Consider the following 27,717-nt stretch of genomic DNA (forward strand, 5'->3'; position numbering starts at 1 on the left):
TCTTGACAAATTCCTTTTCACAAAGGATGGTTTATTCAGAAAATGTATCCTCTTTACAAAGTGCAAGAAACTGGTAACAAATTGAAAATGTGAAGTTTGAACAGTTACATAGCATTCAGTAAAGTCTTCCTAGAGCATTCAGAAAATAGTACTTGTATTGTGGACATCTCCCTGGGATGGTAAACTGTGCATTCAAAATTTCTTGGTATTAAAAAGGCATATTAATATCTCATTGACTGTGGTTGCAGATGCATGACATGTAAGCATGCTATGAAAAGACTCAGCAAAAATTAAGAGATTCCAGTAAACATGCTGGGAAAAGTATGACTGAATTCAAATAATGTTACGGTGTAATTTAGGCTTTATTTCATGCATTAAAATGTTCATTGATTTTCTGCAAGCATCACATGAAGGAGAGATCCTGTAATCTCTCACAAACAACAGGCTACAGAGAGCCTTACAGCAACACCAGGGGTGTCAAATTCTCTCTCTAGGAAGCATAAAAAGTACATAGCAAAGCAATCACCGATTTTTATTTTTTTTTAATTATTTTCTTATGCATGTATATAATCAAACTACTATAACAATCATCCACAACATGTTGTGATTTTCTAGTTTCCAGAGATAATCTGCTTACAAAACAGTGATTGCCATGCAGTTTCACAGCCTTACAACGGACAGCACTTTCCGCCATTTAGACTTAACAGATCTAGTACAGCAACACCATCTGGCATGCCACCGAATAGTTTGTTACAAAAAGGATCCAACAACCTGTGCAACTGACTTCTACATAGAACGCGTACTGGTAAGGTAAAAGGCAACCAGACAACACCTTTTAGATAGTGCTCAACCTTTCAATTCAATTAACATTTAGTTCTTGTGTTGTAGTTCTCTATGGCTTCTTCTAGGACCGATTCATCCTCTGCTATATCTCTCTTAACCGTCTTTCCTTCAAGGTCGAAAATCTCCTCAGGGGGAAAGCCACGTGGTTCAGCCACCTTCACTGTCAACATGTTGAGCGAGATCACAGTGCCCGCAGGAATCTTGGTTTTTGCCACCACAGATTTACCAAGCTGAAAGACACAAATGACATCTAAAGGTGATAAAATACAACAATGCAAAAAAAAAAAAATATATATATATAAAATTTATATTATAATGTGTCTGTCTATATTACACACACACACACACACACACACACACCCACACTTAACAAATTTGGCATATCAAATTAATCAGATGTCTCTTGGTTCATCTTAACCGCAAAAAAAAGGAAGCCTGACACCACACAGAGGGCTGCAACTGCAGCAATGAGTAAACATTTGTAAAGAAAATGCCATAAGAACTAATTCCATCATCTGAAATAAACAATATAAAACTGGAAAATCCCAATATTAAATCAGCTAACTGCGATTTGGTGTCACTTGATTCAATTTGGACTATATAGTTTTAAGTCTGTCTGTTACCCAGTTTGTTTTATCACTGTCTACTATTGTAAAGCGCAACGGAATCTGCTGCGCTATATAAGAAACTGTAAATAAATATAGTCCAAATCGAAAAGGATACTTAATCGCACCATGTACACACAGCATTACAGTACTTCCAGACTCAGACTTCTGTCAGTATTATTTGGCTGTGAACATGTCACTTTAAACAATATGCAAGTCATTCCTAATGGCGGTTTGCCGCTAAGCTGGCTTTGCAGGGCACCGTGCCTGTTTTTAAACTACTAAATGCGCCATGTCCATCATTGCACTCAGGCAGTGGAGTAAGAAAGGTCTGGACATGCAGCTCCCAGCCGCTGCTTGGTGGGTGGAGCTGCGGCCACCAGCACAGGCAGCAGCGCTGTGCACCTACCCTCTTCTAATGAGTATTTAACCCCCCCCTCCAATTTTTAAGTGTTAAATAAACTGCGCTGATGGTATAGAAGTTCTCATAAAATGCAAAGGTTATAGTGGGTGAAAAGAGCGCTGGATTAAAGTTATGGTACTTGTGTATTATCACGGCGCCCCCGATTTCCATCGCAGGGCATTGTACGTTGAAAAATCGCATGCGATGCGACACGATTTTACCCAATTTCTAATTGTACAGGCACCCAGATGCCTTATTACCATGTTAAATGCCCCCCCAGACCCCGATTTTTAATTGTATACCCACCATGAGTATGTGAAATGCCCCCCCCCCCATTGTTAACGCCACCCCACTATGAACGCCAACCCGAAGTATGGCGAGGGCAGCGGTACACGTTCTCCGACCTTTTCAAACCCCCACTATCCACATTGACGTGGAGTTGATTTTATAAAGTGTGGCAAGCGCAGTGTGGCGATTGCACGCGTATACCTGTGAAGTAATGCGCGTCCGCTCCCCACGCTTCGGGCTCGGTGGCTCGCTGCGCTCACCACACTTTATAAAATCAACTCCACGCCGACGTGGATAGTGGGGGTATGAAAAGGTCGGAGGACGCGTACCACTGCGCTCGCCACGCTTCGGGTTGGCGTTTATAGTGGGGGGCCGTTAATGTGGGGGCATTTTACATATTTATTACCCATCAGGGTGGGTATACAATTAAAAATCGGGTCTGGGGATGGATGCCTTTTAACATGGGACTCAATGGGAAATCTCATCGCATGCCATTGTAATGACATGCGATTTTAAAATTGTATACTAAGCCCGGGAAAAGGCTGAAATCGGGGCCATCGCATACCTTAATGGTATGCGATGCGATGGGTGCCGTTATAATACACAAGTACCAAAGTTATTTATACGAGTGACACCTGTAAAGTAAAATAAAAAAAAAAAAAAAAAAGAGTGTAAACATTTTACTAACAATTTTACTTTACAGGTGTCACTCATATAAATAACTTTATCCCAGCGCGCTTTTCACCCACTATAAATTCTGCAATTTCTAATGGTGTTTTATAAGCTCCTCCTACCATATGAATGGTCTCGTTTTTTCCCCAGTGTAGAATAAACATTAATTTTGTACAGTTTGTATAGCCTAGTGGTCCTGCCAAGATCTTTTGCAGGGTGCCATACCCTGCCCATATTATGAACTCCTGAATACGCCCTGCCCCCGCCATGCTAAGCTCTCTGCTTACAGCGGCTGTCAGTTCTTACAGGTGCCCCCCAGTGTCGCCCTCCCCTGTGCAATTCTATGCAGTCAGTGCAGAGGAGCCGCCGACAGCCACCTTACAGGCAGCTCAGGAGGAGGGATGCCGGGGAGCTACGTGGTGCTGATGCCCAGTCAACCTGGACACAGGACAGTGAGGACACTGCACTGGTCCTGCCACCTATCCCGGCCAGAGAGGTGTGAGATGAGATGGAGGTGAGGAGCTGAGCAGGTAATGCAGGGACAGATGCCTTGAGATGGAGGAGGGGACTCAGGCTGGAGCTCGGCGAGAGGAGCCTGCTGCCAGTGGCAGAACAATGGAGTCACAGACCCTGCGGTGGCTTGGGGGAGGCCAGTGGGACAGTCTGCAGGGTGCTCTCCATGCTGCTGTGCTATGGGGCTGCTGACTGCCACAGCCTGCTCCTTTAACACTGTATGACATGCAGCAGCGCCGGCAGTATGAATCCTAAAGTCCTGGCCGAAACAGCTCTACCCATCAGCTTGACCTCCCCCCACCTGCTGGACAGCTCACCCTACCTGGCAGAGGTATTAACAAACTGGGCCACTTGCTACACTCCTGCTACAGTCAGCCGTGAGAGGCTGCATCCCCGCACATTGTGGACTGGCCATGCACACTACTGGTGGTGCTGCTGCTGGGAGCATACTGGGAATCGTGACTAATGCGGCTTTCTCCACCGCCGGAGGTGCACCGTGCACTGTGGTGATACTGCTGTACATGACTGGGGATGTTTTTACATCCATTCTGGGAGCTCTCAGTATTGTTACAAATGATGGGCATCTCCTCCTGCCCCTTCCCTACCATGGTCACCTGACAGATACCCCTAACCCTTCCAGTGACCTTCCTCACCCTTCCTTGTGTCCCCCTCAACTCATCCTACACTCTGCCCACCTCACTCCTTGTAACCTTAAAGGGCCCAGGGTGTTGCCATGTCACATAGTGGGGAGCACCACAAACTTTTTTGGCTGGGCAAACAGCAAAACTTATAGTTATGCCACTGCCTGCTGCTGAGTGGAGTGGGTAAGGAAGGGAAGGCTGAAAACATAGGAGGGGAGCTGGAATGAGTGAGGGGGGGGGTGGTGCTGATGGTGTAGTGTGTGTGTGGGGGGTGGCTGGCATGTAGATGGTGTTGGAATGTTGAGGGTGGATAAGGCTGGCATATTAGAGGTAGAAGCAGGATGTGTAATAGGCATTATGTGTGCGGTATATTATGTATTACTGGTGCAGTGTACAATATATTTGTTTGTTTCTAATAAAAAATGTGCCCTGCTTGGTGGCCAGGACCCTGCCCTAAAAAAAATCCTCCTAGAGTGAACACGATCCAGTATCAATAGCGCACATGTTTTCCATCTCTACCCATTACAAAATGTTCTGGGAACTTACTTTAAATGTAGAAAGCTTTCTCGTCTTTGCAATTAAGTCCCACTCATTCAATGAGTCAGGGATGTAATAGTTTCCAGTCAAGTAAACTGGCAAATACTGTAATGTAAGATCACACAGATGCACTACAGATTAGTAAATAATGTTCTCATAGCTGCCCCAGCAATACACCAGGTTAATGCCATGTCACAGATCAGTTCAGCTCACCAGATCCCATTCACACTGCACCTTGGACCCAGGAAATTCCCAAATCGCCACAGTTTACACTGAACCTGGGTCTGCCATGGCAAGGACATCAGGTCTCAACTGATCCAATACCCCAATCCACCCTTTTCAGACCCCGGCTGAAAACCCAAGGTCGCACCATTCACTCTGGTGGTTACCAGTGTTGGACCCAGGAATAACACTGCAAAAGTCATTAGAGCTTGCCCCTGTAATATCCCTAGTTTTTGGGTCATTGAGAAAGGGGTAATAGTTGAAGCCTTGAGAGCCTCTACTTGCAGCTGTATATCCCTGGGCTCCTTGGTGTCACTAACAACCCTTTCACACACACACACACACACACACACAGAAAACCCAGAGTTTTGCATGTGAAAGAAGATTGTCACATGTTTTATGAGGGTCAGGCTGAGACCCAGCAGTTTTCCAGGATGTAGGTGTTAAAAAAAAAAAAAAAAAAAAAAGGGTTATTACAGCTTGCACAATTAGGGTGGGGACAAGTTACCACAGCATGAGAGAGCATCAGACAGCACACATGGCTTCAGCAACTTTTACATAAACAGAAGTGTGGCTTTTAAAGTGCACAAAACACATTGTACTGTGAAATCAGAAATACTCAGAGCAGCCATTTTGTTGTGAAGTGGCCATGTTTGAAAACGAATATTCTAGGTTCATGTAAATCTACTCAGGCAACAGAAAAAAAGGACATTGTTGAAGAATGTGACTAAAAGATAATAAAGTCAATTATATTCTATGATTTAATGGATAGTGAAAAAAGTTGTGAGAAATGTTGACTAATTGTTTACAAGTAGGAAGTGATATGTTACTTTATCCTTACACCATAGAGATGGGTCGTTCGTAAACGAACCGGTTCTTTAGAACGGTTCCCACCCAAGAACGAATGAGCTGCCGATCCCAAAAAGGTGATCCGTTTCAGTTTACAATGCATTTTCCTGATCCCAGTGCTGCCACCTGTGGCAGCTGAGATGTACTACCTCTGGAGACTGAGTTCAGTGCTGTGACTACAAGTAATAGAAAGATTAGCTGCTGCTGCCAGGAATGGACATCGATGGTTACCATCGATGGCGATTCTGCACCCAGCCATCGATCAGTGTTTTTACTTGGTCATGTATATTCCCTTTTTATTTTTTTTAAAGTGAGCATTCGTCTAATTTCATTGTGAGACCCGGCGGATCCCGGCTCAGCTTAATGATCCGTTTTGCCCATCTCTATAATACACCAGTCTCTGTAGGACTATAAATAATGAATTATAGTTAGACATAATTCATAGTTTACCTAATAAAATAAGACAAAGGGCCAGATGTGTCAAACTTCAAAAAGTGATCAAATGGACAGTGATAAACAGCCAGCCAATCAGCTCCTAACTCACATTAAAGACTGGATTTGAAAAATGAGCTGGTTGTTTATCACTCTCTACTTTAATCACTTTTTGAAGCTTGATAAATCTGGCCCATTATGTAGTGTAATACCGCCCTCTAAAGACTAATAATTATACTGTGACTTGTAAGTAATAGGTATTCAATTAAATGAAAATATTGAGAACATAAGCAAATGTTCACACAGGCTCAGATTTTGCGTTGTCTGTATGTAAGTTAACCCTTTGAGTGCCAATAACTGTGAGATGTGCAAAATATATGCTAAAAATGGCAGTGTCGCTCACATTTATTACATAAATTAGTCCCAAAAATTTTACAAAAAAGCTATTTCTTATACCAGGTAAACAATACAAGCCATTATGGTGAATTAATAGGTTTGCTTGCCAAATTTCACATCTATTTTGACAAAGTCACTTGACGCTCAAAGGGTTAAGTTCTATAAATATGAAATAAAGCTGAGTGAATCTGAAAACATATGGAGCTTGTGTTAGGAGAACTCACTCTCTGGCCACATATACATATTGATCTGAATGAGCAACTGCTTGCTGTAACTTGGTGACTCAAGGAGAAACCGAAGAAATTACATTTTTAAGCTTATTACATGGATAAACAAATATTCTGTCACAACAGCACTTCTAAATCATACCTTGCAGAATAAAAGCTACTGTAGATAGCACCATGTCCAAGAGAAATGTATTTCAAGGGTAACTGCTCAGTATATAATGTGGGGTTTTAGTAGGGGAAAAAATAAAAAAGTGTAAGATCGTTGCATATGTTGAGGTTACCTTAGTATGACAAGCTATTTCACAAGGCAAGAGGCGTTTTACTGTAGAGCCCATTGCCTTTTCCACCAGTCGGATAGATCTCACTAACTCCGCTAGTTCACTTGGTTCCAGAGAAGCCTGATGGTCACTTCCTTTCCAAGTCTTATCCAGCGTTACATGACGCTCCACCACTTTGGCACCAATTGCTACAGCAGCAACTGTGATCGCAATGCCAGTCTCATGGCCAGAGTAACCAATTGGGATGTCTGGAAAGGCAGTTTGGTATTCCTAAAACACAGCGATGAACAAGAATACAAAAGGTAAAAGCTGGAGGCATGTTTCAGACATTTCCTATATTCTGACTGTTCAGCATTTATACAAAAAAAATAAAGTGCAGCATTTATACAAAACAATTCTACATGTCAATCCTGCCACTTAAGCACTTAGAGGTTTTGGTTTTTCAAAAACATTGCAACCACATTAATGTTATTTTTTTGTGTTGGTTTAACCATTCTAATCATTAAACGAAAATACTCATTGTCTGGTCGCTCTGAAAATGTAAACTTTGCTAAAAAGAAAAACATTGCTCTTACAGCAGCAGCTTGTGTATGGTAGAGTTTACCTATGCTGGATCATGCCACTGGTTAGGGTGTGTCTGAAACACTCAATGTGTGAGATCATCACTCAGGGGTTTCAATATGACGTTCAGTACTCTCACTGGAAGGGACGACCACTGACAGAGGAGAAGCTAATGGCAGCTCCTTACCTGCTGCCCATCCATGTCACTTATGAGATGGGAGAGCTGCTAGGATTCCAGACACATGAGGTAACTACTGGCTCCAGTGAAGTCCCATAAACACCACACAAGATTTTAAAAGAGCACTCAGAAGGGTCCTTCAGAGCAATATCTTTTAAAAACAAAAATGCACCCTCCCACGCATTATTAACAACCCAACCCCATCATCTGTGCATGCAGGTAAATTTTGGCTACAGATGTAGCCCCTACCATCCTTGGCCGGGGCTCGCCATACTCTCCCCGCTGGCGAGCGCCAGCAGACAGGGGCTACACTGAACTGGGACGCGTGTGCATCTCACACGCACGCGTGTCCCAGTCTCTCGGCGGGGACGCTGCGTGTCCCTGCTTCAGGGAGACGGGCAGGGTTAAGGGGGCGGGGACCGGAGGCAGGCTCCGTTGCCAGGGGGAGCGATCGTGCCCCATGGCGGGGCTGGTGTTAGAAACGCCAGCCCTGCAAAGATGGGACAATCCCCATCTGTACGTAGCCAACGACTTGCATGAGGGCCCAAGGGTAATGTTACTGAAAAATATTGGCGGTGCTGTGGGTCCTCTAATGTGTAACGGGCTTAAGAAGCAATGGAGGTGGAGAGCACCATCTTTGATTGGGATAAAAGGCACCAACAATGCTTCTGCCAGCCCTGCCCTTATATCAATCCAGGCAGATGAGATCCACTTGGCCCATCTAAATCTACTTCATTTTAAACCATATTGTTACCACAATTCCTATTTCATCCTTATATTTTAGTAAGGATAGCCTTATGTCTATCCCATGCATGTTTAAATTGCTCTACTGTCTTAGGGGGGTATTCAATGTCAGGGGCACGGCTGTCGAGCAAGCTCGACAGCCGTGCCCCTGTCCCGTTCTCGTTTTGCTCGCCTGAAGCTCGGCAGTCGGGATTCAATGTCCCGGCCGCTGAGCAGCGAGAAAGGGGCGTGGCCGCGAGTTGAGGATGGAAATAGACTAGCTCTGGCCGGGAGCTCGCCTATTTCCGGCTTTTCTCGGCAGAACGAGCCCGACAGCTTGTGATGTCGGGCTCGTTCTGCGCAAAACCCCTGTTCAATGATGTCGGGGAAGACAGCATTGAATAGGGCCCCGCAGCCATCTCCCCCGTCGGGAGATGGCTGCGGGTGCACGACAAAGATTGAATAACCCCTTAAAGTCTAACACCTCTGATGGGAGGCTATTCCACTTATCCACTACCCTTGTGTCCTAATGCCGTCTCCCACCTGGGCCATGATAAAACCCTTCATACATTACTACTTACAATGGCTGTACAGATCATTTTCTGATCACTGTGCACACACCTGTATTATACGCAGATTGACATCTTCTGGAGGAAGGGGATAAGCACTAGTACACTGGAGAATACAGAAGTTTGGATTGATTGGTTTTACAAGCTCATAAACCCGACGCATTGTATCCATGGACTGCATACCACTTGAAATTACCATTGGTCGACCTAAAAAAATAATAATATTAAAATCTAAGTTGTTATACAATACGATTATCAGGAGGAAATTTGTATGAAACAGCCAACCCTTTAAAAATTAGGTACTCTTTACTTAGATGGGCGCCCGTCGTGGTGATCGCGGGTACATTTATGTCTGCCCGCGACGCGACCGACGCGATGCCCGCGATTTCCCATTGAAACCCATGTTAAACATGGAAATCGCGTCGGTCGCGTCGCGGCTGGCCATAAATGTACCCGCGATGCCCGCGACGCGATGCTCCCAATTTGCCATAGGAATCAATGTTAAAAGGCCCGATGGACACGATTTTACTGTTCAATGCCTCAATGGACCCGATTTGGCCATAGGAATCAATGTTAAATGGGCCACAGAGCCCAAATAGGCACAATTAACCCTTAAAATGTCCCCCCAAATTTTTAACGCCACCCCACGATCCATGCCAACCCGAAGCGTGGCGAGCGCAGCGAGCCCGCGAGGGGCGGCGGTACGCGTCCTCCGACCTTTTCATGCCCTACTATCCACTAGGGCGTGGAGTGAGAATAGAATAGTGTGGCTAACGCAGCGAGCCACCGAGCCCGAAGCGTGGCGAGCCCCGCGAGGGGACGCGGATACCTTCACAGTTATACGCGTCCCCTCGCGGGCTTCACAGGTGTCGGTGGCTGCGCTCGCCACGCTTCGGGCTCGGTGGCTCGCTGCGCTCGCCACACTATTCTATTCTCACTCCACGCCCTAGTGGATAGTAGGGCATGAAAAGGTCGGAGGACGCGTACCGCTGCGCTCGCCACGCTTCGGGTTGGCGTGGATCGTGGGGTGGCGTTAAAAATTTGGGGGGACATTTTAAGGGTTAATTGTGCCTATTTGGGCTCTGTGGCCCATTTAACATTGATTCCTATGGCCAAATCGCGGGCATTGAGGCATTTTACATGAAAATCGCGCTCAATCAGCCTTTTTAACATTGTTCCCTATGGGAAAATCGCGGTCATCGCGGGTAGCAGATTTTTATGTACCCGCGATTTACCCGCGATTTTTACCCCCGACGCCCGCGATTTCAATCGCGGGCGCCCATCTAGGTAAAGAGTACCAAAAATTATTGCTGGATTTAAAACAAAAGAACAAATATATATCAGGCATTTAATAAAGATGATCAGAACACATATGAAAAGTTCTTGCAATGCAGCAACAAATCTGCAATGTCACAAAGTTTCATCAGCTCAGAGAAGCACTGAAGTTCAAAGACTGGAAGAAAGACACCTTGGAGACAAAGAAAAGCTGCAATGTCTCCGGCTTCTTACTTCCATGCTCTGCGACTATAGGGCTATTTAGACGTTCACTAATAGGCAGGTATTCAATGTGAAATATCGCTATGTGCAGAGAATCCTGTTTAGGATTCACTGCACATTTGCAGGGTTCTGGGGGGCTGGATCATTTGCTGCCCTCCCTCCCTCTCACCATATTCAACACCTCAGGGGCTCGCTGTCCCTGACGGTGATTTTTAACCGAGCCAAAGGACGGCGGCAGGCAGGGAGATGGAAGCCTCCCTGCCTACCCTAGAATGTGTGGGGGAGAAGGAGGGCTCCCGGGGAGAGCTGGCAGGGGATGCGGGTAGGGAGCCGCTGCACTGCTCCCGCTCGTGCATATGTAATGAGCGGGACCAGTGTGCAGTGAATATTTAATGAGTGGCTCCCCGCCCCCTGCTGGCGAATGTGTAATTAAAAATGTAATATTCATTCATGTGCTGCAAGCACATGAATAAAAATAGCATGCCCCTTCACAGAATAAAAATTACTGATTTTTTTTACACCAAAAAAAAATATTTTAAAAAGATCACTTTCCAGTTCACCCTAAAAAGATGTCGAATGCAAAATGGTGAATCATGGCGAAAATCATGATGAAAGCAGTTCTCCATCCTAGCATTGAATAAACTCTCTGCGAAAACCCCATTGAAATACACCAGCGAATTTCAGCGAGCATGAAACGGAGAACTGGCCGACATTGAATAGGGTGAATCAGATTTTCAGTGAAAAGGATTCACAGCAAGGAGTGAAAACAGCCCTAATTCGCCGGAAAAAAACAACAACCGGTGAATCGGGAGCATTAAATACTGCCCATAGAGTGATCTGTGACCGATGCCAGAGTCTGTGAAGGCAACCATTAGAACTCGCAAATCCAGCTGGCTGCAGCATTTTCGTATTTTTGACGTTGCTGCATGCGGATACCATTTGCATACACCTCAAGTGTAGGATCTGCTCTCAACACATACCTAAAAGTGCTAAATCCCACTTAAGAGCATTCCATGACTGAAATTGGGTGGGAGACACAGACCCTAAAATGCCTGCCACTGAAGTTGTGGAGGGGACCAGTTGGATTACTCTCTACTACTGCACAAGCCTGGCACCAGCAGCATCAGGGGTACCATAAAGGCCCATACAACAGAGCAACAGGAGCCCCATGCTGAGTGATGTGTAGCTGAGCGACCTGTGCTTACGCACATCGCTGACATACATGTGATGCCGTAGCAATGTGTGCTGAGCTATCGGTGAGAACACTGGCTATTTGACTAGATTTTGCCTGTACAGTCAAAATCTAGTCAGCCAATGGCGATGTGCAGGACTGTCGCTGTGGCTTGCTTAGAAAATAAGCCAAAATCGCAATGTGTGTATGGGCCTTTATTTACATGAAAATGTTTCAGTATTGCTTACTGGAGATTGTGTGTGTGTGTGTGGGGGGGGGTTATGAAAACCAGACATTCTACATTTAAAATCCTTGTAATTGAATAAAAAAAAAAAAAAACAATATGTGTGGGTATAAATATTGATGATGTAATGTGACAATAAGAACAATACAGCGCTGAGAAGTTGTTCATAAGTAATAATATCAGACACAGCTTGTATTGCCCTTAAGGCAAATAAAACCCTTTTTTCTAGTAACAACTGAAGAGATTTCTACTGTAATGGTGGGGAAACAACTTCCCACATGAGGTAGTAATAAAGCAACAATCATAATTACAGTTACAAGGGTGTCCATGGCCAAATGGCAGCTCTGCTGAACCTGAACAAAAGAGCCAAGTTCGGATTACTAAAGTCAATGGCCAGTACTCAGTTATGCTGATCGCGATGTGCAGAGAATCCTGTTTAGGATTTGCTGCACATTCGCAGGGTTCCAGAGAGCTGGAGCATTCGCTGCCAGCCCTCCCTCTCATCCTATTCAACGCCGCAGGGGCTCGCTGCCCCTGACGGCGATTTTTAAGCCGGGGGACGGCGACAGGCAGGGAGATGGGTAGGGAGCCGCTGCACTGGTCCCGGATGTGCATATGCAATGAGCGGAACCAGTGTGCAGTGAATATTTAATGAGCCGGTCCCCGCCCCCCGGTGGCTGATGTGTAAAAAAAATAAAAATAAATAAAAAAAATTGTAAAAATTAAATATATTTTCAACTGCTTCATAGGGGACAACATGATCTAGACAGCATACAGAAAACCTAAAGTTGTAGCCAACGATATTGCTGCCCACGAGTAACCTATATTTCACACTAATTACCAGCCCATCAAAACGCTCCAGAGTGGAGCAAAACTTGTACTGCTCAGTTGGATGCTATCAGGTGGCTGCGGGCACGCACAACGCTTAGATCCAGCCCCCCCCCCCCCCCCAGAGGTGAGGAGTAACATTAGTTTTTCTAAAACCTATATTATAAAAACTATTTACACATGTGCATCTTTTAAAAATTATACTGAATTAGGTTTAAATAGCTCCAGACCTAATTTGATAATCACAAAAATGTATATGTATTTTTTTAAAATATTAAATTAACCCTTTCAAGTCCAATGTCTAGTCAGGCTCAACAACCCATCCGCAAGTAGCAAATCCAATGGTGAGCCACATCAAAATAAGAGCATTAACATCGTTCAACATTCACTGTAGACCACTTTTGAATAAAAAATAAATAAATAAAAAAAAGACTATTAATTTAAACATGTTATACAGACTGTTTGAATTGCAAAAGGTTAATTGTTGAGTCACAGGAGTTAGCAGTCTAGATTTTGTACTACACAAACATTAGCCCACACTAGCAACAAGGAGAACATACAGACTGCACACAGATAATCCTGGCTGGGACAGACGCCATGGCATCATGCTGTGAACTACGGTCCCAGAATGCCGCCCACAAAAGCTTAATGTGAGAAAAAGCAATTAGTAGAAAGCATTCCCTGGCTTCCGGTGGGCGGAGCATCGCGATGGCCGCATTTTAGATTACTCTCCAGCTCCCTTATCCAATATCCTCCTCCATCTGCCTTTCGTCCCCCTTAAACAAGGGAAAATCAAACACCATTGGAAAGAGGACACCCAGATCTTTCCAACGAGGTGTCTATTGATGGGATAAGAGCTGCACATCCACCGGAGCCTGGCCTGCAAGCTTTGAGGCCCCCACACAGAAGAAGTCAGAGACGCCATTGCCGTCGGTGCCGGCAGAAACACCCGTTTCCCGAGGCAAATCCTCCCCCCTCCTTACCTCCCTGCAGTCACAGCGAAAAGTCGCCGGAATCCCTGGGGAGGCACAACCGCCGACGGAGTCCGTAGCGCTCCCACGGAGAATCGGGCCGCGCGATCACACACGCGCGGTCCCTGACGTCAGAGGCCTCATCCTGCCTGCTGGTGCCGCCGCACGAGGCTGCGGAGAGCAGACGGCACCCGTCCTGACCATCCCCGCCGCTGCCGCTCGGGATACAGCAACCGCCCCGCCAACCACGCAGCAGAGAAACAGTGCCCGGGACCCCGTAAGTACTGCGGCTCCCCAAAATTGTCAAGTGACACAGACCCCCTTCAGAGGTCAGGGACAGAGACGCCACAGTGCGGGGAGAGGTTGCCAGAACCGCACAGAGGGAGTTGGTGAGGAGGCCTGGCCCTAAGGAACTGTTGAGTGAGCCACAAGAGAACCCAGGCAATAAGCATCTTCCCCCTCCAGAAACCTGCTTGATGCATAAACTGCCCTGACATCCAAACGCCCTCCCACAGCTCCATATTCCCCCTACCACCACGACCACAGCCCTCCCAAGGCGAACTGTCTACTTAATACACCACTCCTGAGACTGAAAGAGACAGAGACAGCACAGAATATCCAACCAGATATCAATCTGATGTCATAACTACTCTTAAAGAAGCCTGAAGCTATTGGAAAACCCAATGCTACCTGCCCACTGACATTCTTCACCTTGTTGCCTTGTAATATAAACTGAACCGAGACATCAACAGGCAACCAAGATAGGCCCAACTGAGGGTCCCTGTAAACCATAGCAAAATATACCCATAACTGGCAATATATCTGATTTATTAAACCCCCTAAAATAACAAATATCTCTATCCCAATACCCGTTATCTGTGATGGAGTAGGAGCCCTAACCCTACAGATATACTACAGCCATCCAAACCTGCACAGTTTAACGGATTCAAAGTGTATAAAACTGAGACAGTCTCACAAGAACACACAAATTCATCTAACCTCAGTGAATGTTGTAGGCTGATCCACAATCTCCACCTACTCAGTCTTACTATATGTTGAAAGATAGACTCTTATACAGCCACATGTAACCCTCGCCCTAACCTGCCGACCATTGTTCCGCTGATCATCATGCCTGCCGACATGTGTCATATGTTAAAAGCTCTGAATCTGGAGGGGTAAAACACTAGCCTGTTACTAGGCAACTCTGCAAAAAAATTGCCCTACAGGATATGGACAAATTTATTCAAAATATGGTTAAACAAAATAAACCAGGCCCTAAACCACAACTTAAAAACCCACTGGCTCAGCACTCTGCCACCTCAGAGGTTTCAAAATCCCCCTCCACACAACCAAAATCCCCGTCACCACAAGCTGACACTCCTTCCCCAGAGATGCCGTTTTTCCAACAGCTAGACAAGAAATTGGACACCATACAGGCATCCATGGATGCAAAACTGGATTCTATCCAGACATCCCTGGACACAATAGTCACTAAGATTGACAAAAACACCAAAAGAATAGATGACTTGGAATCCAGAACAAGCGAGCTAGAAGATTCTGTGATGTCCATCCAAAACGCGACAGACCCTATATCGACAGCCTTGGAAGAAATGGCTCTAAAAATTGACGAATTGGAGAACCGTAATAGGAGGTGTAACCTAAGATTTGTAGGAATTCCCGAATCAATCAAAGGGGGGGACCTACAAGACCTACTGAGTGTTGACCTGGTAAATGCTCTCAAAGTGCCTACACCCAATGGGTCCATACAAATAGAGCGAGCACACCGTATAGGCCCCGAAAGGGCGACAAACGCATCAAAGCCTAGGCAGGTTATAGCAAAATTTTTAGATTTCAGAGATAAAGAGAATGTTCTTCGCCTCTACAGGAAAACCCCCTCACTAAGGCTCAGAGACTTTCCAATATTGATATTCCAAGATTTTTCCGCAGCAGTATCCAACAAAAGAAGAGAATTCAGCCCAATATGCAAATTCCTTTATGAGAATAAATACAAATTCACTCTACAATACCCAGCCAGGCTGAGAGTGCTTTCAGATGGAAAGAACCTGACATTTAATACTCCTCAGGAGGCGAGAGAGCACCTCCAAATTCCTCCAAACGGCTGAGAGGTTGGAAGACAGGCATGAAAATTTCAATTCTAGGTGTTGGATCCGATGGGGGAGTGGGGCCTACATTCGGCCTTCTCCCCCGTTGGATTATGTTAGCTAGGAATAATTGGTTGGTTAACTATGTTTAATGCAATAAGTGACTTATGTATTCACTTTGGTTAACAGTTTATATGTTCAATTTGTCTCCCTTATCCTACTCTCTTTTCCACTCTTTCTACCTTTCCAATCTTGGCGCTGGGCCTCCGGGGCAGAACAACATGAAGAAGGAACAGAGACGTCCGGCTAGCTGGGACCGGAGGTCTTCCCCAACATACACACCAGACTCATCAAAACAACACCCTAAATCAGGTATCGGATAATATGTCACAAACAACACCTCACTCTAACACAACTCAAACTAGACGAGACTTCCGTGTTTTATCATGGAATGTAGCAGGGTTAAACACAGCTATTAAACGCAAAAAGGTAGGAGCACACCTAAAATCTCTTAGTGCAGACATTATTTTATTACAAGAAACTCACTGGATTGCGGGACCCTTTGCTAAATTGGTGGGACCATGGATAGGGGACTGCATTGCGGCACCCTATACCAGCAAAAAGAGAGGAGTTGCAATAATACTGCACAAGCGTCTGCAATACGAGATGCTACACACAGACATTGACCCAGAGGGGCGATACATAATATTGTCCTTAAAAATTCATGGTGAAATATTCACAATCATGAACATTTATGCACCTAACTCCCCAAACATGCCCTTTTACAACAAAATATCCAACTTATTACTATCAAAAGACACCCACAACCTTATAGTAGGCGGGGACTACAATCTTCTATATGACTCAACATTAGATAGGGCTCCACCGCTCCCACAACGAACATCCAGGAAAAGAGACGGCTTAACCATACTAATGTCTTCACACAACTTAATAGATCCATGGAGAACACTACACCATAATGACAAAGAATATACATATTTTTCCCACGTTCACCAAATATTTACAAGAATAGACCATATCTTAATACAAGACTCTCTCCAACGGAGAATCACAGAGGCAAATATTGAAAATATATTGATCTCAGACCATGCCCCTATCCACTTAAATGTACAGTTCCAATCCCCTATAAACTCTAACCTCACCTGGAAGTTCCCGTCCTACCTATATAAACAGGAAGATTTTCGTAAATACCTTGAAACAAAATGGAGAGAATACTCAGAAACAAACGATTGTCATAAATCAAACCCAGTCCTCTTTTGGTCTGCTTCCAAGGCGGTTATGAGGGGGCATATCATTGCATATATATCCCGTAGAAGAAAGGAAAGGAGAAACAAAATCCACAATCTCTCCACAAACCTAAACCAAGCATACCGCAACTACATAGACAGACCAACAGAGGACAACAAAACAGAATATACACGACATAAGGACCTTATGGAGTCATTCCTAAACCACGAAGCCCAATTAAAAGTAGATTATAGCAAACAAAAATATTTTCAATGGGGGGGCAAATCCGGGAAATTGCTAGCATATATGGTCCGCCAGCAGCAAAGAAAGAGATACGTCACACGCTTAAAACATCAATCAGGCTATATCACCACCCACACAGACATAGCTAAACAATTTCACACATTCTTTTCAAACCTATATTCCCCACCACAGCCCCCCTTGACCCCGGCAAGTGCTCTCTATGAGGAAGCTAGACTCCCTAAACTCACAACGGAACAAGCAAAAATATTAGAAGCTGACATATCAGCAGAAGAAATAAGTTCAGCAATAAAAATTTCAAAACTAAACAAATCTCCGGGACCTGATGGGTTCAGCGGGGAATACTATAAAATTTTAGAACAAGACATCTTACCAAACCTACTGGGGTTGTTCCGGCTTCTTCAGGGAGAGAACCCAAATTATCCGGAGTTCAATGAGGCACACACCATTTTACTCCCTAAACCCAAAAAAGATGCAGAAAAAGTAGACTCATACCGCCCTATAACCCTGCTCAATCAGGACTTTAAACTACTGGCAAAAATAATGGCCACACGACTCCAATCCCTAATGCCATCACTACTTACACACCACCAATTAGGATTCACTCAGGGGAGACACTCTGTCCAGGGAGTCAGATCTGCGATAACAGCCATAGCCTCTGCAACAGCAAATAATCAAAAACATAACATATTATTAAGCCTTGACGCAGAAAAGGCATTTGATAAAATTACCTGGGAACATTTATATGGAATACTTGAACATAGACAATTTGGCACACGATTTGTTAACACAATACGACTATTTTACACTAACCCATCTACAAAGCTAATAGTAAACGATTTAATAGGAGAACCAGTTAAATTGTACAGAGGAACCCGTCAAGGATGCCCTCTATCCCCCCTTTTGTTTAATCTATCCCTAGACCCCCTACTACGTCTATTAGATAATATGGCTTCTTTCCAAGGAATAAGCATTGGGAGCAGATCACTCAAAATCCTAGCATTTGCAGACGACCTCTTGCTATTCTTTGGAAACCCCGAGACAAGTCTACAGACAGTACTTTCAAAAATAGAACAATTCGGCACTATATCAGGATTCAGTATAAATGTCCAAAAATCAACAGCCCTATCCCTATCAAATCAAACATGCCCTCCTTGGGCACGCTCATTCAACCTAACATGGGCAAACACCAGCATCCCCTACTTGGGAATACAACTTCCCAAAAATCTGACATTACTATATAGACTTAATATATCTGCAATAATAGAGAAAGTTGTTACTGAACTACGCCAATGGCAAGACCTACAATTATCCTTCTTAGGACGAGCCCAACTCATAAAAATGATCTCGTTCCCAAAGTTGCTTTACCCCCTCCAACTGCTTCCGGTCATACTGACCAGCAAAGATGAAACCCAACTTAACAGTGCTTTCCGCAGGTTTATATGGTCAGGCAAAAAACCCAAACTGAGCCTAAAAGTACTCCAAAAAAGCAAAAAAGAGGGAGGCATAAATTTTCCACACTTGGCACTATATAACCAAGCGGCAATTTGCAGATATATTAAGGACTGGGTAAATTCCACCAATAGCTATGCAAACTCCAAACTAGAACAACAGTTAATCCCAAATGTACACCTCATAGCCCTACTGCACATGGATAAAAAAGATATACCTCCTCTAATACAAGACAATCCGATTTTGATGTCTACTAGAGCGATATGGTTTAAAATACGCAAATCTTGGAACCTAAACCCAAAAAAATCATCCTTTCTACCATTAGTGGGTAACCCATCATTCCAAGAAGGGAATTCTAACTTTCCATTTCGAACATGGTCAAACCTAGGTCTATCATCCATAAGACAATTCATCAATAATGACACACACAAACCCCTAACGATCTCCCAAATCACGAATAAATTTACATACACTACAACACACACATTAGCACTATATCAAGCACAACACTACACCCAAGCAGTCCTCAAAGACTTAACAAACAGAGACCTTTCCAATCCTTTAGATGCGTGCTTCCTACTACCTACCCAGACACCTAAACTGATATCCCTTTTCTATTCTGCCATCCGCACACCTATATTTTCACGTAACTTTGCCACGGGTATCCATAAGTGGATCGAAATTTTCCCACACCTAACCTACACGGATATATTAGACTCACTAAAGCAATCGCTGCACAACATGCCTAACACATCGTACAAAGAAATGACATACAAAATATATTACCGAAGCTACATTTCACCATCAAGGGCATCTCAGATTGGAATCATATCCTCTTCTTCTTGTAGTAAATGCACCCAACCCCACGCGAACCTACTACATTGCTTCTGGGAATGCCCCAAAATACAAACTTTCTGGAATCAAGTCAATGACTTTATTAACCAGACTATGAAAATAAAATATACTATTTCACCAGAATGGGCGATCCTAGGAACAACAAAATCATCCATACATAGCAACCAAGAGGAGAAAAAAATCCTCTCCATAGTGGCGGGCGTGGCTAGAAAATCTATTTTACAACAATGGATATCCCCTCTCCCGCCTTCGATGAAAATCTTTGAAGACAAATTCTTCTTCTTTTTTAAAATGACATGGCTGGGAACTCACACACAAAACCACAAATCTTACAAACAGTTTCTCAACATATGGGAAAACTACATAATATCACTTCCTCCAGACACAGTACGACAACTACGCATATGCCTACCATAACACTATATATTCAAAACTTGATGAGACACAATGTGTCAGAGGAATCATGAACCACTCCGAACCTGAAGAATTGAAGTGTTAATAAAATACGGATAAACTATGACAAGAACAGTTGGGACCCCGGAGAACCAGCGCAAATCCCATCCACCCCCTCCCTTTCTTTCTTCTCCTCCCTCCCATTTCTTCTCTTCCCCCTCCCCCCCTCAAACCTCTCACTATCACTTCAACATCTAGTTCTTATACTAGATCTAGTACCCCTTTCCATTTTCTGTCTTTAATGTATATTGCATAACCATGTTTCTTTATTAAGATTGACGCAGTATATCTAAATGTGAGACACCCGGCTGGGTATAGATAGAGTATATCTTAATACAACAACTCAGCTCACACACTAAAGCAAAACAAGAGACTAAAGAATAGAAAGGATGCGTCAAGATTAAAGTTGTTTGAGAAATGTTTATTTGTTAACTTTGAAAACTTTCAGGCCAAATTCAAAAGTGAAACACAGATACTACATTTAACTCAAGACCAAGGACATGAACTCAGCCACAGGCTAATGCAAAAATGTTCTGATCTTACATGTAAAACTTTTCAGAATAACATCAAGCATAATGTACTGTCAAACAAACGTTTGTAACTATACTTACTGTGTTTCCAAAACCCTGTACTGTAAAATTTGGTTTATGCCTAATAAAAATTTATGGTTATAAAAAAAGAAAGCATTCCCTGATGGGTGCCCTAGGAGATACCAGAAGGGAGAGAAAATGCAGAACTAAATCATTGAGCCAAAATGTGTATTGCAATTATTATTATTTAATTTTTATTAGAAATCTTCATTTTGGTTGCTTAAAAACAATAAAGAACAAGGACATGACAGCACAAGTAGAAAGTGTCACCTATTTTACAGCACCTTTATATACAATGGGTTCAACAACCACGGACATGACAACCAAACATGCAAGACTCCTATGAATCCCTATTTTGTCTCCAGGTGGGGAGAACTGGTGTGGACAGGACTAGCAGGAGAGGAAAACAGTAACTATACCTATATAATGGGGAAAGATTTTACTTCATTTTAAAGAACAGCCCTGCAGATGTGAGTAGAACAGCGCTAACTATGCATATTTGTCAATTTAAATATTTACCAACCTTTCTGGGCGGTCTTTTTTAAGTAAGGCAGATTATTAGTGTCTCCTGATCCAACTTTGAAGAAAGGAACGGCGATTTCATTCAGAAACTCGACTGCCATCTGAGAAAGGCACATTAAAGAAAAATGTATACTATGACAGCTGCAATGAGAATGACATGGATATATATTGGAAAAACAAACTAGAGATTTATAGGCAAAATTAATAAAGTGTATTACTCATTAACCCCTTCAGTGGTGGGGTTTTTCTGGGTCAGGAGTACCTAAATAGGACAGGTTTTTCCTGTCCCCAAAAAAAACATCCACTGATGGGGTAGATGAGTCCCAGAGCTCCCATCCTGTGACACCCACCCCCCCCCCCCCCCACACACACACACACACACAGCCCCTCCACTCCAGCGGTCTTCAGCAGAGCTCCCCTGCTGCTGCCGATCATAGCCGCACACTGACCGGCAGCAGGCTCAGGAGGACTTGGGCACCTGAACCCCCGAGCGATCCCGAGTCCCCCGAGCCGTGCCAAACATCCCGAGCCTGTTGCCATCTCTCCTGAAGTAATGACGGAGGCAGGGGAGCTCCGTCGTACGATCACCGGAGCGAAGGTGAGGGGGGTGTGGCACAACAGTGGTGGGAGGGAGCGGCCTAGTGGGGGTCACTGGTGAGGTGATGCGCCAGTGGTGCACACCTGCAGGCACCACTGGGACACACCTGTAGATTTGTGGCATGCTCGGAAATTTTCCAGGACTGCCCGCTGAAGGGGTTAAGGGTAAGATGTATCTAGCTTCAAAAAGTGATAAAGTAGAGAGTAATAAACAAACAGCTCCTACCTGTCATTTTCCAAGCCCAGCCTGTAACATGACAGTTAAGAGATGATTGGCTGGCTGTTTATCAACTTTTGAAGCTCGATACATCTGGCCCACAGTCCCATAGACACTGGACATTTCAATTTATATGAAATAAATAGGACACCTCAAAATTAACAAAAAACTTCCAGGTATGCTTAATATTGTATGTTAAAAGGTCAATTACATTATAGTAAAATCATCTAGTTCTACATATAAAAAAAAAAAAAAAAATTGGTCTATAGGGTAAAAGCAGCACCAGGGTGAATAAAGTCAGGTCACATAAATGGAGATTTACCCCTCCCTGTATGACACATTAGCCTGTGAGCATATAGTGGTTTAATGTTCAATGTTCATAGTAATTATTGATGTAGACTTACCTCATCCATTCCGGAGGCTGTAAAGTAAATTCCTACTTCCTTCGCATACTTCTGCAACTCCCGATACTGATCATGATTGAACTCCAGGTGCTGCTTGTGCTCCCCATATGTCTTACCCCAAGAATGTGGCGAAGTGTATGGTCTTTCTAAGGCTTTTTTGTTGAATTTGTGCTCTAGCTCACTTTTCTGGAACTTTGCACAATCTGCACCACAATCCTGCAAGTATAAAACACATAGCTGTTTGCAATATATCATGGAATTACTAATAGAGCTTTACTTGATCCAAAGAAAACAGGTGATCAAAGGGGGCTATTTATTAAAGCTTGGTGAGAGTTAAAGTGGAGAAAGTACTAACCAATCAACCGTGATAGCTAGGAGCGGATTGGTTAGAATCCCTCTAAAGCTGTGTACACACAGTGCAATATATTGCTGAGCGATTTGCTGTTGCAGCACACACAAACTGCTGGCAACATGGTCGCTCAGCAACCATATTTCCAGCGTTATTGCACTGTGTGTACACAGCTTAAGCTGGCCGTAGATTGCACAACTAGTGCAGTCAGATGAGGATAGGACTGAGGGGCAGATTTATTAAGCTCGGTGAAGTGATACAGTGTCTGTTTTTTATCACCGGCCAATCAGCTCCTACCTGTGAAGTTACAGGCTTAATAAATCTACCCCGAGTGCCTAAACACAATGTAAAACATATGGAAGTGATGTCGAGTCACAGTGTACAGTTGCCTAATTGATGATCTGGAGGATCTGACAGGTCTGATTTTCATACCATAGTGTTACCAAAATGGGGGCGGACGGCTTTGCATAGCGCAGCGCTATGCAGAGCTGTCCCCAACGCCACAAATCTGCTGGTAATGCCAGCAGATAAACGACTTTCCCGGCGATGATGCGGGAGCGTGCATCACTGCTCATCGCCAGGCCGTACACATTGGGCGCCTTTGAGCCGAAAGCTTTCAGCTCAAAATTGCCCAGTGTGTATGGGCCTTTAGTGTGATAGACAGACAAAGAGGTAAGTCTACTCTGCCTACACTCTTCTCTAGGGAAAATGTATAAAAGTGGTTTGCATTTATTATAGAAAGAGTCCTGCTCAATGAAGCATACAAAATATAGACCTTGTTACACAGGTAAATCTCTTATCTATCCTCAGAGGGACTTCTTTCAGCCTACATGATTCAGTTCTACTCCATTCCATTACTTGCTGCTGACTATACTACTCCCACTCAGCGAGTAGGTTTCTAAAGCGTCTGCATAAAAATGTATTACAGATGGTTTCATAACACAACAGGACAACCTTATTTTATAAGATTACAAGCAATGGGTAAATAGGTGTATTTGTTATACGGCAGCAGCGCAGAACCTGGCTCTCCTGCTCACCCACAACGGGGAGCAGTCTCCCCTCACCCACTCAGCAGAAAGTCCCTGTTCTCCCAACAAAAGGGGAAAAAACATTGGGAGGGGGGGGGGGGAATGCAGTGCAGGGAGGTGCCGGCCAGGAGAGGAACTCTCCCTGCTCTACATCCCCTGCTGTCCTCTGTGGCTGTCACACTGAATGACAGGCATTGGTGCTGCCAGCACTAAGGTCCCTCCCGGCTCCTAAACCCACTTTGTCTTTATCAATGGCAGCAGGGCCTTTAAAGGATAGTGTTCACTCTAGGATTTTGTGCGGGCAGGGCGCCACTGCACGGGGGGCGGACCGGGCCCGCCGACATCACCGTTGTGGGCGGTCCCGGGCCGCTGACGTCACAGTCACTAAAGGGGAAGGGCTCGGCCCTGCCGAAGTTGCTGTGCTGCCGGGGAATTGCCAGGCATCGCCGTCTATGGCGGCGCTGGGCTTTCCCGTGCACACCGTCGGGGCAGGCACCAGGCTCTTTTAGCGGGGCGCTGCTAGAGGGCAGGGCGCATTTTGCCCTTTCAAAAATGGGCAGGGCGAAGCGCCCCGCTAAAACAGCCTAACGGGAACACTAGAAGGAGATGGGGCTACATGGGACAGAGCTACACTGGATGAAGGGGGGAGAGGTACAAGGAAGCAAGGCTGATGAAAGGAAGAAAGAAGATTATCTGCAAGCCAGCCAGATTTTATGGTAAATAAAGTGTGAGAATTTTATATTGTCATCAACTGGTTCTGGCGTTCCGCACCGCTACTACGGTCAGCAACTGGGTGGGCATTATGCAGCGCTACTACGGTCAGCAACTGGTACGGGTGTTACACAGCACTACTACTCCCTATGTACCCGCTGCCACTCTCTTTCCCTGTGTCCCCGATGTCACTCTCTACTGTCCCTTTGACTATCTCTACTGTCACTCTCCCTGTCCCCGTCCTTGAATTTTGGCTCATTACTGTTTGGCATAATGTGTAAGGACCCTTTCACACGGAACAATTTCCCCAGGTTGTTGCACATTCGGGAAATATTTGTCAGTGTGATGGGGTATCAGGGAGTGTGAGAAGCTTGATTTGGGTTCTGAAAGAAAAGGGAAACCTGTAATGGGTTGTGGTATAGCGGGTCAATGGGTCCTGATAACCATGGGTCCAAAGATCACCCAAAGGTGTCTAACTACAGATACTGCTGCTCTAGGGCTCGCTGACAATCTTTACGCGTCTAACTCATTTATGTGCATGTGCATATGCCTGTTCGCTAGGTGCACGCACCCAAGGCTGAGGCCAGGGAGGATAGTCGCGAACATGGGAACTCCCAGAGTTTCATGGGCATTCCCATGGAAATTGCCTGGTGGCATGTGCCCCGGGGGAGGGCCTCACCAGATGTCAGCTGCTTGCCCACTTCCTTCTGAATGCCCACGCATATCTAATGGTGCCCATACACAGAGCCAATTTTGGGTGATTGTGACGAATCAGGCCATGAAATCGGGCCAAATTGGCTCAGTTTGATGTCCGCTCAGGTCCCATGCACATCGGACCTCGAGCAGGTGGTCGAATTTGCTGGCCGTCCGACCAACCGACCTGGGACCTCCTTCCTGGGCAGCGGGGTCAGGCCAGCTGGTGGTGGTGGCTCGGGGTGGGCAGCTCAAAGTAGTGGTGGGCAGCGTGGTCCATCCAAGTGGCGGCTGGAGCTTGTAGCAGCATTTTGCCGGGTGGCGGAATGCAGCTGCTGAATATTTTGAAATGACTGGCCGGCCGTTGATTGGCTGCCACCTACACTAAACTGCCGCTACAAGCTCCAGCCTCTGCCACTTGGACGGACCCCGCTGCCCAGCACTACAAGCTCCCAGCCACCCCCGCAGCAGCTCCCCAGGAGAACTACATGCAATAAATCGCATGCGATTTAGTGCATGTAAAAATGTCAAATCAAGTGCTAGATCGCAGGTGAGCCTCCTGGGGATCTGCTGGGGGGTTCTGGACAAACTGGCCCGACTGGCCAGTGTATGGGGACCTTAAGGTTATCTCACAGTAACTTTAGAAGTGGGTGTTCCCCCACAACCTGCAAATGGATGTTAACGTTAAACATCCATTTGCAGCCCCTGCGTATGAACGTGGCATGCCTATCGGCATTTGTAGGGCGGCGTCTGGTGGACTAGCAAGGCTGCAAATTTGCTAGGAAACGAATGGTCAAACAGGTAAGAATACAGCCAGAAGAGGGCAGTATCACACAGATCAAGGGAGTGGAGTAAAGGATTTACAAAAGGAGAGGGTATTCCAATTATATTGTCAATAGCAGCAAAGAGGTTGAGAAGAATAAGCAGAGTAGTGGCCCTTAAATTTTGCAGCATGGAGTTCATTTCCTGCATCCAATTCCCCTGGAGCCGTCCGGGAGGGGGTCTGACCTGGAGACCATACATGCAGTGCATATGATCTCTGGGTCCGATCCGATGTGCGCCCGTCAGACATATGCTATTTGGGCCGGATTCAGAGTCCGCTGCACCGGAATCAGGTGAAATCGGGCCCAAACCACATAGTGTATGGGGGCCTTGAAAGCACACATACTGGAGAGTGGAGCTATAATGGTGAGTGTTATAGAGTGACAAAACATATTTACACTATTTAGATCAGTTGGACATATTGTGACAATAGTGGTAACTATGTAAATGACTAATGTTTTAGACGACAATGCCACCCGTCATGTTTCCAGGGTGACCCAACATACACAATATTTTACAATCTGGATGGATCTTTACCCCACCGAGAACCTCTGGGAGAATTGGATTGTCGATTGCATTCTAGGCCAACTTAACCCGAGTCTACACTGTCACAATGTGTCAATGTACTTAAGGCAGAATGGCAACTTGTGGACAGTTTGCCAAGAAAAGGGTCTGCAGTAATCACTGCATGTGGTAAATCTACAAAAGTGCTGACGTCAATAAAATCTATTTGCGATCAGTGTCCAGTTAATTTTGTGTATATATATATATATATATATATATATATATATATATATATATATATATATATATATATATACACAAAATTAACTGGACACTGATCGCAAATATATATATATATATAAAATATATACACACACACACACACACACACACACACACACAGCTGTACCTTGTCATGTTCAGGCAATTAGAAGCAGCCTGAAACTACTACACCACCCATTACAGTAGCAGCAAGCTCTTCAAACCCACTCCCACCCCCCTTACACCCACACTATAGAAAAATACATCCTAATTTGCCACCTTGTAGATGAGAGAATAGGGAGAGGCGTGATTTTTTTTCTCAACACAAAATGGCATAAAGGAGAGGTGGCAGTGTGCTGGCACATAGATCACCATGGCTAGTATGCAAAACGGAGATGCCAGGTCCAGTCACTATCATACAGAGACTGGAAGGGGAGGGGGAGCGAGGGGTTACCCAGCTCCAGATGACAAGACTACTACATGCAGCCACCCAGAGTTTAGCATCAGCCAGTGCAGGGTAACAATACACAGTGGTGCATAGCATGCAGCCCTAGCACGGTGCGCATACATGTCACACACATGGGGACATAACATGGCAGCCCCCGTCCTGTTACCTTAGCCATGCGAATCATCTTCTTGGCAATCTCCAGATCTCCCTGGTGGTTCTGCCCGATCTCCGCTATGATAAAGCACGGGTGCTCGCCACCCACCATCCGCCCGGGACACAGCTCAAATTGTAAAGGCATGGTGACTGCAGGCTTTGCCGGGGATACAGGCGGGGTAACACTGCGGAGAGACGGAGACCCTGCTGCTTCTATCGTGTGTCTTCCTGCTGCAGCGGGAGCAGCCTGCACTGTCTGTCAGCGACGTGTCCCCCTCCACTGCCGCACCCACAGCCAATCACCGCCAGGGGAGGGAAGCAGGAAGGGCGCTCACCTGATCCGACTAGGCTGGACACACCCCCTACATCGCTCGAGCCACGCCCCCGCCACTCTGCGAG

At 45.1% G+C, this 27,717-nt stretch overlaps 1 protein-coding gene across 1 annotated transcript; it reads right to left on the bottom strand.

Moving 5' to 3' along the window:
- Positions 1-27,627, bottom strand: NANS (N-acetylneuraminate synthase). The gene is made up of 6 exons (XM_083179892.1): positions 27,332-27,627; positions 22,350-22,565; positions 21,133-21,232; positions 8,990-9,144; positions 6,910-7,176; positions 1-1,073 (listed from the first exon to the last, which is right to left on the bottom strand). The coding sequence occupies exons 1-6, from the start codon at positions 27,461-27,463 to the stop codon at positions 864-866; spliced, it is 1,080 nt and encodes a 359-aa protein (XP_083036018.1). The 5' UTR covers positions 27,464-27,627; the 3' UTR covers positions 1-863.
- Positions 27,628-27,717: the final 90 nt, after the last annotated feature.

This window comes from Crinia signifera, chromosome 1 (genome assembly GCF_055691185.1).
Source record: "Crinia signifera chromosome 1, ASM5569118v1, whole genome shotgun sequence".
Taxonomy (NCBI): Eukaryota; Metazoa; Chordata; class Amphibia; order Anura; family Myobatrachidae; genus Crinia; species Crinia signifera.